Source organism: Camellia sinensis, chromosome 2 (genome assembly GCF_055761805.1).
Source record: "Camellia sinensis isolate YWXY chromosome 2, ASM5576180v1, whole genome shotgun sequence".
NCBI classification, from domain to species: domain Eukaryota; kingdom Viridiplantae; phylum Streptophyta; class Magnoliopsida; order Ericales; family Theaceae; genus Camellia; species Camellia sinensis.
In genome coordinates, this window is record NC_138962.1 from 218,389,244 (window position 1) to 218,403,182 (window position 13,939).

At 31.9% G+C, this 13,939-nt stretch overlaps 1 protein-coding gene across 5 annotated transcripts in view; it reads right to left on the reverse strand.

The window, feature by feature from the left end:
• LOC145820644 (UDP-N-acetylmuramoyl-L-alanyl-D-glutamate--2,6-diaminopimelate ligase MurE homolog, chloroplastic-like) overlaps positions 1–13,939 on the reverse strand; it is a 38,631-nt gene that overhangs the window by 22,931 nt on the left and 1,761 nt on the right. For 3 of the 5 annotated variants that reach the window (XM_082917027.1, XM_082917025.1, XM_082917028.1), the window contains exons 3-5: positions 13,242–13,358; positions 12,769–12,944; positions 12,206–12,348 (exon numbers count right to left, since the gene is read on the reverse strand). In XM_082917027.1, coding sequence (XP_082773153.1) covers positions 12,208–12,348; positions 12,769–12,944; positions 13,242–13,358 — 434 coding nt within the window. In that variant the 3' untranslated portion in view covers positions 12,206–12,207. Of the gene's footprint in view, positions 1–3,404; positions 3,514–4,329; positions 4,808–12,205; positions 12,349–12,768; positions 12,945–13,241; positions 13,359–13,939 lie in introns of those variants that run through there. The other 2 variants (XM_082917026.1, XM_082917024.1) reach the window with 2 other exon arrangements.

The following is a 13,939-nucleotide window of genomic DNA, read 5'->3' on the forward strand; positions in this document are numbered from 1 at the left end:
TGTTGTCAGCAAGGCGCAACGCACAATAACGCACAGGGGCGCGGCGTAGGTTAAGAGACAGGGCGCAGCGTACGTTAGCAACAAATGGACGCTATGCGCAGGAGACAGGAGGCGCGTGTGCAGGCACGTGTGAGAGTGGCGACGGAAGGATGTGATACGCGGTGATGGAGGTGGCGCGTGAGGGCACGTCACTGGTCCGTTGGAGATGATTTTTGTGGCATTGAAATCGTCTGGAAATTCTGAGTAGGTTGATGGTCGTCTCAGAGAAAAATAGTAAGAAACAAATAGTGACCTTGGTACCATAAAATATATTCTATATTCTGGTGATAAGTAGAGAAAAAGAAATAATTATAGCTCTGATACCATGTTATGAGAATAGAGAGAGAGAGAGAGAGAGAGAGAATATAACTCTGTATATTTCAATGAATGAATAATGAGTGAATACAAGTGTGACACCTTAATTGTTTAATTAATTTTAAAAATATAAATATAAATTAATTAATTAATAAAATAAAATAAAATGTAATCTAATTACGATGGTTTGATTATGTTAGAATTTGGGCCCAAAGATTAAACAACAAAACAAAACAAAACAAAACAAACATAACCACAGGGAGAGAGTCAGCTCGCGATGAATGGGAGCATAATTAGGAATTACTATTTAAGTGAGTTATATTATACCTTGAGCTACCATAGTATGTTTTATATATGTCTTGAATTACCATAATATATGTTACGAATATTTTGAGTTACCACAAATTTATTTTATATAATTTATTCTTTATGGTTATGTTAATGTTTCAATTATATGGATTATTTTCTGAACTCTATTTGCTTAAATTGAAACCCATAGATATATTTGTTTAAATTTTAGAAAATATTTGACAATGATTTTATAAATATTTGTTTTGGATAAGTACCACCACAGAGGTCCCATTCCTTAGGAACTTAAATAATTACTGGCTCTCTGAATTGTCAATTTAGTGACCATCTGACAGTCTCATGCCTTGGGGGACTTAAATAACCTTTGGCCTTCTGATAAGTCACTTCATGACCCTCTGTCTATCATGGATCCATTGACCCTTTGTTCTGTTTTGTACCGTGGTTATAATTATTTTGTTTATATGATTTTGTGTTATATGTCTATTATTAAAAATAATTTATTTGAACCAAACTATTCATCGTTTAGCCTAAATAATTATCCATGATGACTTTATACCCTCATACTCTCAGTATAATATTTCTTACTCTGTCATGTGCTTATAGTTGTTAAAACCCCTTTCAAGTGAAGAAATTTAAAGAATGATGGTTTTACCCTATGGATCAAAACCTCAAATTTGATATGGATATTATGTTTTTTCTTATAATCATTATCTGACTAATATTTCATTGTTATATAAATAATAATTTCTATGTACGCTTCAGATATTTATCTACATCTTTTATTTTAATCCGCTGCATTATTTAATTTCATTACTTGGAATTAATCTAAGAAATTTTAGAATTAGTTAGTTGCGAATCCAGCCCTGGTCACTGGGATGAGTCGTGATAACAAGACTCTTTTATATAGGAGAAGGAGAAGCTTAATATGGTAACGTACAATATGGTAAGTGATGCATAATATGGTAATGATATGGTGTACAATATGACAATATACCGTTAACAATAATAAAATAAATAAAAGCAATGCTAGGAGATTACATAAAAAAAACAAGGTAACAGATTGGACATCAGAATTATAAAAAATAATGTGGATGTATATATATATGCAAGAGAGGCTATGGAGGAGTTAATTAGCTGTTGTAGGCATGATTTCAGAGGGGGAGCGACAAGTTTAGCTGTTGTGCCAAGTTTAATGTTCACGAGTTCGTAGGTGTTGAATTCTCCGGTAAGGTTAGCAATTTATCTTTTTGTTTGGATCATCCTACCATGGAGAATGATATACAGATTACTTTCTGTACTTATTTAAATTTAATAATATGTAAGTGGGATAATTAGCAAATAATTAAAGAATGAGAATATTAGTGATAAATTTAATTTTGAGGGTGTCTAAGGTATTAGTTTCGGTGGATATTTTGTTAGTGAGATATTCATCTTTTGTGAAAATAATTTGGTGAGAAGCCATTTTTGTTATTTAGGAGGACATTTTATTTTCAATTTTACTCTTTAATTAATCTGTTGAATTTTTTTGACTATCTGTTCAAATTTATATATATCTATTTAATTTTTTTTTCTATTAGAGAGAGAGAGAGAGAGAGAGAGTGTGTGGTGGAGGGAGAGGGTTGATGTCGCCGGCAGTGGTTGTGGCGGTGGAATAGGAGTAGGAAACTCTCATCTAGAGGTGAAGGAGGAGAAAGAAGGAGCTGGATTTAGGTTTGGGTTTAGTTTTTGGTTCCGGTGTATAGAATATATATATATATATATATATGTAGGTAGTTTAGTCATTTTGCATAAGTTTATGTTTATCCTTGTGAACAACATATTTTAAAGAGTGCTGCTATTAACACCCCATAAATTATTTTAGACCCTCTAATTTTTAATCATTTTTTTTATTACAATAATAACCTCAAATAAAATTATTAAAAAAGACATTATTAATTTTAGGATACATCATCTCACAATTAAACATAAACACCAACTACATCATGAATTAGAGTTTATGAGACCACCTACCTCCATCACCATCCATTCATCTTCCTTAAATTCCATCTTCAAAACCTACACACCCTTAAAATCTTGAAAACCCTTTGGCGGCAATATTCCGACGGTAACAGTGACAACCATTTGACTACCTATACTTCTTCGGCAATGACAATGAGTGGAAGTTTTTCTGGTAACTACAACTCTATAAAACGAGAGGAGTACAACAACAAAAGCTTAGAGAATGTTCATAGCTTTGATATTGTTTTTAGCTCAGAGAAGATTGGCCTTGAAAGGATAAGTTTCTTGAAAAAAAAATGGCAAAAAGAATAAAATCTGCTCGTCATTTTTTTGAGATTGAATTCTCGAACATATGACCTAAATTCTAGAACACAGGCCTGAACATCATTTATTTGTTCGGGAAGGCATTCCCGAACAAAAGTAATGTTCGCGAATACAGGTTTGAACATGAAAATTTTTTAACACATTGAATGGTCAAAATTGTTAACGCTTGCAGAAGTTTTCATTTTTTCAAGTTCGGGAATATAAATCCGAATATTACTTATTTGTTCGGGAAGGCATTCCCGAACAAATAAGTAATGTTCAGGAATGCAGGTCTGAATATGAAAATTTCTTAATACATTGAACAGTCAAAATTGTAAACGCTTGTAGAAGTTTTCATTTTTTCAAGTTCGGGAATACCAGCCCGAATATGAAATTTTTTAACACATTGAATGGTCAAAATTTTTAACACTTGTAGAAGTTATCAGAAGCAGCTCAAATCCATTATCAGGTTCAAAAGTTATTCCTTCATCGCGTAGCTTCGATAATATTGTTGCATAGTTCTCTACTGAACTCACAAATTTATAATATCTACCAATAAAACCAACCAAACCAATTATTACAAATTTTTTTTTACAAGAGAAGAAATTATTACAAAAAAAACTAAAAAATTATGTATATATATAGAGAGAGAACATACCAACTGTGACAATGATAGATGATGCAGTAGAGACAGTAATCACATTGGCTCTTCTTCTTGGTGAGTTTTGTTAGTGTTTTTTGAAAGACGATTTTTTTTTTTTTTTGGTGTGTGAGTGTGCATTCAATTGGTGTAATGTTTTCACAATGATAATTTTGATATTATTTGGAGGGGAAAGAAATTTTAAGGATTTCAAAATTTATAAGTGAGGGTCCAAAAAAATAGAGAATTCAAAATAATTCATAAGGTGCGAATAGCACCAAATATTTTACCAAACCTCTTACATGGGTGTGAGACCCACACACATATGGATTTATATGAGTCCCACACGCATATGACAAATTTGATAAAAAAAAATTGATAAATTATTCGAAGTTCATAATATCTTCCATTATATATACAAATAACACGATGTAAAACCTTACATTCTTTGTTTTAACTCTGAAATTGTAAAAACATTATAATTGTATATCAATTTTTATCTCATTCACTCCGTATAAATTATTTATTTTGATATTATTAATAAATTTCATTCTAACTACTTGTATTTAACTTAAAATAAATTATTTTTTTTATATTTCAATAAAATCTATGAGTAACATAATTATTAAAATACTCATAATAATAATAATAATAATAATAATAATAATAATAATAATTACACCCATAAAATATTATATAAAGCACCATCCAGCCCGTGGTATTGCAAGCACAAGCAGCGCCACACCCAGCTGCAGTGCACCACAAACACAACAGCTGTGCAGCAGACCGAGCCACGGACAGCAGCAGTACAGTACAGCTTTCGGAGCTCCGGCAAATATTGCATAGTTGTTTTCTTCTCCGGCACAAACCTCCGACGAATAAGACACTATCAAAAAGATCCCTCTCCTAACAGAAAAGCAATAATCAAAGCACAATAGAAACATCCACCATAGCTCCGACAGGTAAGAAGTTTCGCTGGTCCGTCACATTCCAGCCCCCAAACCAGAACATGGGACTCTAGAATAGTTTTATTGTATAGTTCCCAAGTTCTTGCTTGATAGAAAATGGTGTTGTTTTGGTTAACGACTTGGGACACTGGCATGGGGTATTCTTCCCCGACCCCGGTGAATACCGGTGATCAGAAAGCTTCGGCAATTTGCTGCTGAGTTACGTTCTGCCGTTTTCCACAGAAACATCACCATCCTGATCAAAATTTGGAGACAAACAAGTTGATGGGGGTGATATAACACCATAACAATGGTTGGTTTACTCACATAAAACCATGTCCTTAGGTGAGAACCTTTCCACAGGAGAAGGGATTACGGAGAAACGTATCCGGTGTGTTTGGTTTTGTTTTGGGTTATAAATTTTTAAAAAATATTTTGTAGAGAGTTTAGAAATTTTTTTTATTTATTTGGTCGTATATTTTAGAAATAGTTTTGTAGTATTTGAATGATTTGATGTTTTGTTATAATTAAGTAGATATGTGTGAGAAAAATTTATTAAAAAAGAGATATTAGAGAGAAAAAATGATTGATTGATATATAAGAAAGAGAAAATGATTTTGAAATTTTTTTTCCTAAATCACTAAATCAAACAAAATTTTAAAAAAAAAATTCAAAATTTATTTCTCAAAAATAAACCAAAGTTGGTCATATGCCCCCCCCTCAATTTTTAGAAAATTACGCTTGTCTCTGGTAAATGTTTAATTTGTCATATGTATATCTTTAATTTATCACTTTAAATATTTAATTATGTTAAAAAAAATTTATAAATTTTATATTAAAAAATGTTATGCGTCATTGATTTTCTATCACCTCTCATATTTATATTCATAATTAGTTCGTTTATTTATAAATAATTATTATATAATTAATAACAATTAATAATATATTGATACGTTAGTGATTTAAAGCAGTGGAAAAATATATATATATATATATATAGTAGCTCTTATGTATTATTTATTCACCCTTTTTTTATTTCTTTTTCTATCTCTCTATATTTATTTTTGTGTGTACATCTTTATATGATTTAATTGATTAACTTAAACTTGTATTTAAATATAACTTTTGTATCACACTAATTTGTAGTTCTGTCATCAAATAACAATTAAGTTAAATTGAATTATGAATTTGTTTAGCTTTCAATTCCGTGCCCCTTCTGAATTCATATCCTGGCTTTGCCATTGCCCATAGGCTACAACAGTGGATGCAGAAACGCACAAATTGTGTAAAGGAGGGTTAAAATAGAATTATTTAGATTTTTTGAAAAATTGAAGTAAGATTATATAGATTTTAGAAATCAAAATATTAATTTATTTTACAAAAAACTCAAAATGACATGATAATAATGAGATTTTTTTATAGATTTGGAGTGACTAAAATACTATTCCTTCCGTCCCAAAATAATGGTCTCTTTTGAAAAATTCAATTTTTTTTAATAGTACAATTATTACACTTTAAAAAAATAATTTTTCAAAATTATCCTTTGATAGTATATTTTTTAGAGAATATCAATGTCATAATCGTACTTTTTATGTTGTTAATGAATTTTAAAAAAAAAAATGCAAAATAAGAAATTTATATTATTTTTGTACTTGACTTTTAAAAAGAGACTAATATTTTGAGATAATGAAAAATAGAATAAAGAATTAATATTTTGGGACAGAATGAGTAATTTATTTTATAATTATTAAAAATTGCATAAGAATAATAAAAAATTTCAAAATTTAAGATGGCAAACTAAAATTCTTTAAATTTTGGAGAGGTTGGAGTAAGATTATATATATATTTTGAAAGCCTATAACATAAATTTCTTTTATAATTATTTTAAATAGCATGGTAAAAGTGTAATTTTTTCAAAAGTTTGGGCCGCCACCCGTGTCTGCCACTGGGCTCCAAACTGACTTAAGATCTCATTTTGATGTTCGGCCTAAGCCCAAAAAAACCATAGGCCGCTACTGTAGAGGAAAATAGATTTTCATGGAAGTTGAATGTTTGGAAATGGATTACTTGGGAGTGTTTTAAAAAGATGATAAAAAATTGACTTTTGACTTTTAATTAAATTTTTTAGCTTTTTGAAAAGTAATTTAAAATTTTGATAAAAAGTTGACTTTTGACCTTTTTGTTTAGGACTTTTCTTAAGCGTGCAACTTACGCCTTCCATTTACGCCTTTTCTGTTGCTGTCCTGTTTAATGTTTATATCTTCCATTTATGCCTTTTGTGTTAGTGGCATATGGTGTGCAACCTTAAAGGGTTGCACACCATAACAGGACCCTTTTGTTTAATATTTGTTTATAGTGTCAAATCAAATTAAAATGACCAAAATACCTTTACTCAACAGAAGAAATTTATTTTTTTATTTTTTTGTCATAGACCCCAATTTGTAATTTTACACTTGCATTTTTATAACTTCTCAAACCGATTTTATTGCGTTTTTTGGACCTTGGATCAAAAACGTGACTTTTTTGGAAAGGTTGCAAAACAGCACTTACATATCAAAACTTCTTGCCTAGATTTTTGTTAAAGAAATGTCATATCGGTGAAATTTTAGTGAGGTTTTAAAAAAATAATTACTTAGGAAATTTTATAAATATTAATAATTAAAATTATAAATTTTTTTTATGAAATATATACGTTTTTATCACTGCGGTGTAATTATTACCTCTCGGTACCTCTTGATTGAACTTTTTTGGATCTTGCTCTTGGAAAATTTAGGGTGTTTTTGGTTTGATTTTGAAAGAAAAATTTAAAAAAAAAAGAAAAAAGTAAACTATAAATACACTTATTGAGATTTACTTAAATTATAAATTATCTCTTTTGATTCTAGAATTTATATTATAACCCTTAAGGTTCCTAATTTCATAACAAATAAATCTTTTTATTAATAAATTATCAAGTTAATTAACAATTTTTAATAATGTTAAAATTTTATTTCAATTAATAATTCAAATAATTTTATTATTATATAGATGAACAGTTAGAAATTTTACTTTTTCAATTAATTCTGTTAAATAAAAAATTTTTGACATTGACATATTTGTAATTTTTCAAAGTGTATATTTATAATTTATAATTTACCCTTTAATTCATATTTTAAACAAACCTCAAAGTGTATATTTATAATTCACCCTAAAAAAATTTTTGGAGAAATAGTTTAGAAATTTTTTTAGTTTGTTTGTTGTATATTTTATAAATAGTTTTGGAATATGAGAATTTGAGATAATTTGATATTTTAAGAAAATGTTTTGTAGCTCAAAACATTTTGCCCCGAATGACTCAATTTTCAAAAACAACGTGGTTTTGATTTTGATTTTGATTTTTTTTTTTTTTTTTTTCTTTCTTTCCCTTCCACTTCACGTTTCTCTCTCAAAGGTTGAACCAAACCCAAACAATCAGAGAGAAAGAGAGAGAGAGAGAGAGAGAGAGAGAGAAATAGAGAAATAGAGGAGAAGGAAGAGAAAAAGACGGTGATGGCAGTGATGGTAGAAGAGAAAGGGTAGGAAGATTGACGGTGATGGCTGTGATCACCAGTAAGTATCGCCGATGATGATGTGTTGATGGTGATGATGTTGATGAAGATGGTGTCAATGAAGATGTTGTTGTTGATTATTATTATTATTATTTTTTTTTTTTTTTTTTCTAGTGGATTTGGATCTGATGAACAGATCAGATCTATTTTTTTTTTTTTTTTGTTGATTTCCAAAAAAATTTGTTGACTGTTGATGATGATGATGATTTGATGATGATGATGTGTTAATAAATGTGTTCACCAGCTGCTCTCTCTTATCTCTTCTTCTTCTTCTTGTTCATCTTAAAAAAAAAAACGAGAAAGAAAGAAAAAAAAAAAAACAAAAAAAAAATTCAAAACGACATCATTTTGAAATCCAACCAATTTCGAGCTCAAAAGTTTCGAGCTACGTAGCGGAGTCGAATATTTTATTATAGTTTAGTAGATATGTATAAAAAAAAACAAAGTGATTGAGAATGAGAAAAGAGGGAGAAAAAGTGATTGATTGATATGTAGAAGATTAATTTTTGAAAAAAAAATTAAAAAATTTCCAATCAAACAAAATTTTAAAAAAAAAAATTTAAAATTATGTTTTGAGAGTTAAACCAAACAAAGCCCAAATCTTCAAAATCTTTATTTTTTATTATTTTTATTTTTAGTATCTAGGTATATGTGTATGGACTTTTACATAATCACATCATAAGCGGATGTTTAACTTTGGTTGTTGTTGGGTTTCTCAGGACATTTTTTAGGTCTAATTAAACATGAACTGCAGTTGCTTCCCGGTCAAAAATAAAAAGCGGAGTTGCTCTCAGATGTCCGAAGCAGAAGGTTGCCTCTACTTGATCTTCATGTACAGTGTGGGGAAGTACAGTCATTCGTTCCATAGGATTAAACTTTCCGACTTGAATTTGAGCTCTGAGGGGGAGTCTTCCAGCCAGGAAACGAAGGATCTTCCAGCGTTAGCAAAACCTCTGCTCAAGTTACCGTACGAATCGTATCCAGGCTTTATGAGTTTTGTCCATTTTGATGGCAAAATTTATATGTTTGGGGGTGAAGACCATTCACGAGGAAAACAAGGAAAATTATCTGAGCGTTGCTATGTCTTTGACACCAACAACCCCAAGAATGATGTTCATGATGGACCTCCTATGAAAAAGGCAAAATTCAGGCCAATAGTATTGGGTCCTATAGGTGATATATTTTATGTCCTTAGCTCTAACCTTGCCTCGCGTGATCTTGAGAAATTTGAGCCTAAAAGTGAGCCTTGCGACAAGTCTTGGACTGTTCTCGATCAGTTTCCCTTTGCTAGTAAAGGGCGGCAGCATAAGTATGAGGTCCTCTCATATGCCATCATCGAGAATTTACTTATTTTTTTCAACCCATAAAGGATTTTTACCTATCATGTCAAGGAAAATTATTGGACATCATCGCGTGGTGAAAAAGATGATGGGATAAATATGGGTACATTGGGTGATGAGAAAATGAACACGTTGAGTGCTGAGAGTAGTGAGAAAGATAATTGGAAGGATATGGATTCATTGGGTGGTGAGAAAATGACAAGAGGGAATTGCAAAGTTATGAAGTACGTGGACTTGTGTCTCCATCTGGGAATGTAGAGCATGCAACGGTAAACATTATGGTGCCTTTGAAGGGTAAAACATTTTGCATTGTCAGCTCTGGTTTATTTGAAAGTGACGTACAATTTGGCGTCACTGTTGACATGTATCAGCTTTCTGAAACAAGAGGGAGTAATGAAAAGTCCAAATATGTCGGAGTCTCTAAAAAGAGTTCAGCAACTTATGCCAAAGAAGGCTATGAGTGGACGCCTTTGACAACTACCTGCGTTTTCACTTAAATAGTGCTCTTTGGTCTCTTTGTTCAGTGTAAAACTTAAAAATTAATTACTTGTTGATATAAAAAGTTATCATTTTACAAGTTAATATTTGTAAAGTTTATCAGTAATTTATAAATATTCTTTTAATCTTCTACTGACAGGTAATTTTCCCCTCCTACAATACATATAAGCTAAATCATTATATCTACGCACAAATACTCATTCAGATATACTTTATTTTCTATTTATATAATTTGGAAACTTCTATGTAAGTCACATTTTCTTTTCTTTTTTTGTAATTTTTCTTTTTTATCTTTAGTGACATTTTTTTTTTTTAAATTATGTCCTTTCTTTTGGTACCTATTGTGTAGACGTATCTAAAAAGTTTTTTTTTTTTTTTGAAAAATTCTAAAAAAAATAAATAAAAAGCCAAAATAAGCTTTAAAAAAATCCAATATTTTTTTCTTATTTTTGTTTTTTTTTTCTGATTTTTTCTAGAATTTTTTTTTAATTTTTCAATTCGTTTCATCAAGCTGAATGTAAAAACCCAAAATTTTTTGAATTTAAAAAAAATCATTAAAGACCAAAATATGCGCAAAAAAAAAAAAAAAAAAAAACATTGATAAACAAATCTCAAATATCCACTAAGCACACGTGATATTATTTATGTGATGGTCCAAATTAACGGCATAGTAAGAAATTAATTTAGAATGATATGAAAAGTTTTGATTCTAATACTTTAAAGCATGAATATTGGGGATTGCTTTTGGGGTTAAAGTCCTAAAGGAGAAATACCTTTCTAAGTGCAGCTTACCTATTTAGAATTTTATTTGTAAAAAACTTCTCCTTTTCTCTCTAAAAACTTCCTCCCCGATCTCACCGTTGGCTGTCCGGCCACCGTCTGTTGGCCATGGCAATCAACTGGCCTAGTTTTCACTGTGTTTTACTTTTATTCTCTTTCAATAATTTTGAACCCTTACAAGTGTTCGGTTGAAAGATTTAAGAAGGGATTTTGAAAGGGAAAGAAAAAGTGTATGAAATTATGTGAAATATAAGTATATTTTATTCACATTTCATCTACATTTTCCATTTCTCATTCCAAATCCCTCCTCAAATCTCCTAGCCAAACACAACATTAGTGTTTTTTTCCCTCTCTTCTTTCTCCTTAGTTCATTCACTTGTTTAGGTTGTGTTCTGTATCTTGGATCAGGTGTTTGTTTGGTTGTTCTGAATATGGTTTCTGGCATGTGAACAATACCCGTTATTGGTGAGATATTTCCTAAACTGTGGTGAGATCGGTGGTCTCAATTTTATGGGTGTCACAGGCCATGGAGGTGGTTTTCAACCATAGGTGGTGTTAGAACATGGGAGTCTCTAGCCCATGGATGGTTTTGTTCGACTAAGAGTAGGGCTTCAATCAAGGGAGTTGCAGCAGCGTTGCGGCAAAAGGAGTGTTTCGACCACGGGAGTTGTTAAGTGTTTCGGCCAAGGGTGTTTCGGTCAGGGGATCGGCCATGGAAAGTGATGTTGGGAGCTTCGGCCAAAAAGAGGTTCGGTCTTGAAGCTTCAGTAGAGTGTTTCGGCCATGTTAGTTTCGGTCATGGGAGCTCGGCCATGGAAGATGGGTCTTGTTTGACCAGGGGTAACCATGAGAGTCTTCGACAACGGCGGACGTGGACGCATAGGAGGTTGCAAGTTTCTGCGTGTTCGGCCATGGGTGTGTTCGGCCAACAGTGTTTGACCATAGAGGGTGATGTTTCGACCATCAGAGTATTGCACAACCGTAGGAGGGTGATGCTTCGACCATGGGTGTGTTTGGGTTTGGTCGACCAAGGAGACGTGTGCGGCACAGCATAGGGAGACGTTCGGCAGTGCTCCTACTCAGCCATGGAAGCTGACAAGCGTGGGAGACAGAGAGTTGTGCATTGGGAAATGTGGGGCTATGGAAGGTGACAAGCATGGGAGAGAGAGAGTTCTTTTTGCTCTACATATAGAAAAGAATTGACTTTCTTTTAAATTTGACTTTCTTCTCATTGCTTCATTACACATCTGTATAAATTCTTTTCTATATCTGTATAAATTCTTTTCTATATAGAAAAGAATTGACATGACTATCCAAGCATGTTAAGCATCAAATCTGTTCTTTTTGCACTACATAGAGCTACTCACAAAAAACAGGCGGTTCTTTTCGGTATACCAATAATTGAGACTCAAAAATCTCTTGGCAAGCAATATAAGAGAGAAAACTTACCGCTATAGGAATTCACTCGTGTCAATTCCAGCTTGGTGAAGCTCATCAGCATACTGCAATGCTTCCCTACACTCCTCACGGTCATCAAAGAATTTTTTATCACCTTCTATCTGGTATGTTTCATGGCCTTTTCCAGTAACCAACTGCACATAAAAAGAGAACACATAATAAACAATTAATAGTGCATGCATAGGCAAGTTATTATTGTCCATTAATAGCATCAAACATGGGGAAGACAAGGGAACAAAGTCGTCCCATTACATCCCAAACTCTTTAACAGTCACCAAAAGCTACATAGGGAAACAAATAGAATTTAGTTTGTTGTTGTATTAGAACAACAAAACTCTTTATGTATCTCTATTGAAAAGTTCAGGAATAAACTCATTTCTATCATTTAAGTAATGGAACTGTTTAAGATGACAGATTCTAATTTTCTCTTTCACAAATCAATGTGTTTCTATCCCCATTAGTTTTGAGTGACTTTTACCCCCAAATTTATGGCACTAAATATGAATTGATAAATTAACTGGTAAGAAAAGTAGAATGGGGTCTCGAAGACTTACAACCATATCGCCTTCCTCACCCATAGCAACAGCTGCAGGTACAGCTACCCGTCTTATATCATGCAAGAAAAGCCTGTGCCCATTAGGAAGAGCTGGATAGTAATCATTCTCTCCATGTTTCAAATACTCCTTCATAGTCCATCTTACACCAGCCAACATGTCATCCAGTATGTCCACTGGCAAAGATGAAACAACCAGGAATTAGTAATGCTCTTTGAGCTTTTCCCTACAACTGAGGCATTAGGGAAAACATCCATCCATTATACAAGTACACTAGTCTCTCACCTCGAGAAACAGTAGAAAGATTGTTCTTTTCCATATTATGTGAAGTTTTTCAATAAGAATTAGAACCTTGTCATGGAATTATATATATATATATATAATCAATCATAGAGAAGCATGTTGTAAACTGATTATATTTCAACTTTGGTGGTGGCATATTTTCTTCATGCAGTACGGTTTGCAATACATACAAGGATCTTCATTCTTCGAATTGTCAGATGTCAAGATAGTCACATCACTTTTATCTGTTTTAATCTTCGTCACCATGGGTCTCTTTCCTCTATCGCTCTCGCCAGCACAACCAATAACTTCAGGAAAAACATGAAAATTTGGTTAGACCATGAAAACTTAATTACGTACTATAAGAACTTTAGCTATTCCTACATCAGTAAGCTTCTGGTTAAAGTACACCAAGACAAGCACACATAGAGATAAAGGCTGCCAGTTTTCCAGCAAATGGCGTTTCTAACCTGTTCCTTTTCTTTCTCAACAGACCACGGCCTAAAGGGTAAACATAAAAGCTGTCAACATCAAGGACAACTAAAGTTTATTCCACAAAAGGCTCTAAATGTCTATCAAATCAATTTCCAAATTCCCAACATCTCAATTTTGGAAGTATTTTGACTACTTCCAAAATTAAATATTCATTTGATGAAATATATATATATATATATAGTAACACTTCGGTGAAATATTCATCAGTAAGCTTGCTTTTTTTGAAATGTATAACACAAAAACCAGTAATGCATTAAACTTAACAGTTGATACAACTCTCCCACAACATTTCATCATCGATTCAATAGACTATAATGCTGAAACAAATTTTGAATTTCAGTAAATAAGATCCACATAAAGGAACGAATGAAAAAATAGCTCTATATAACCTCTG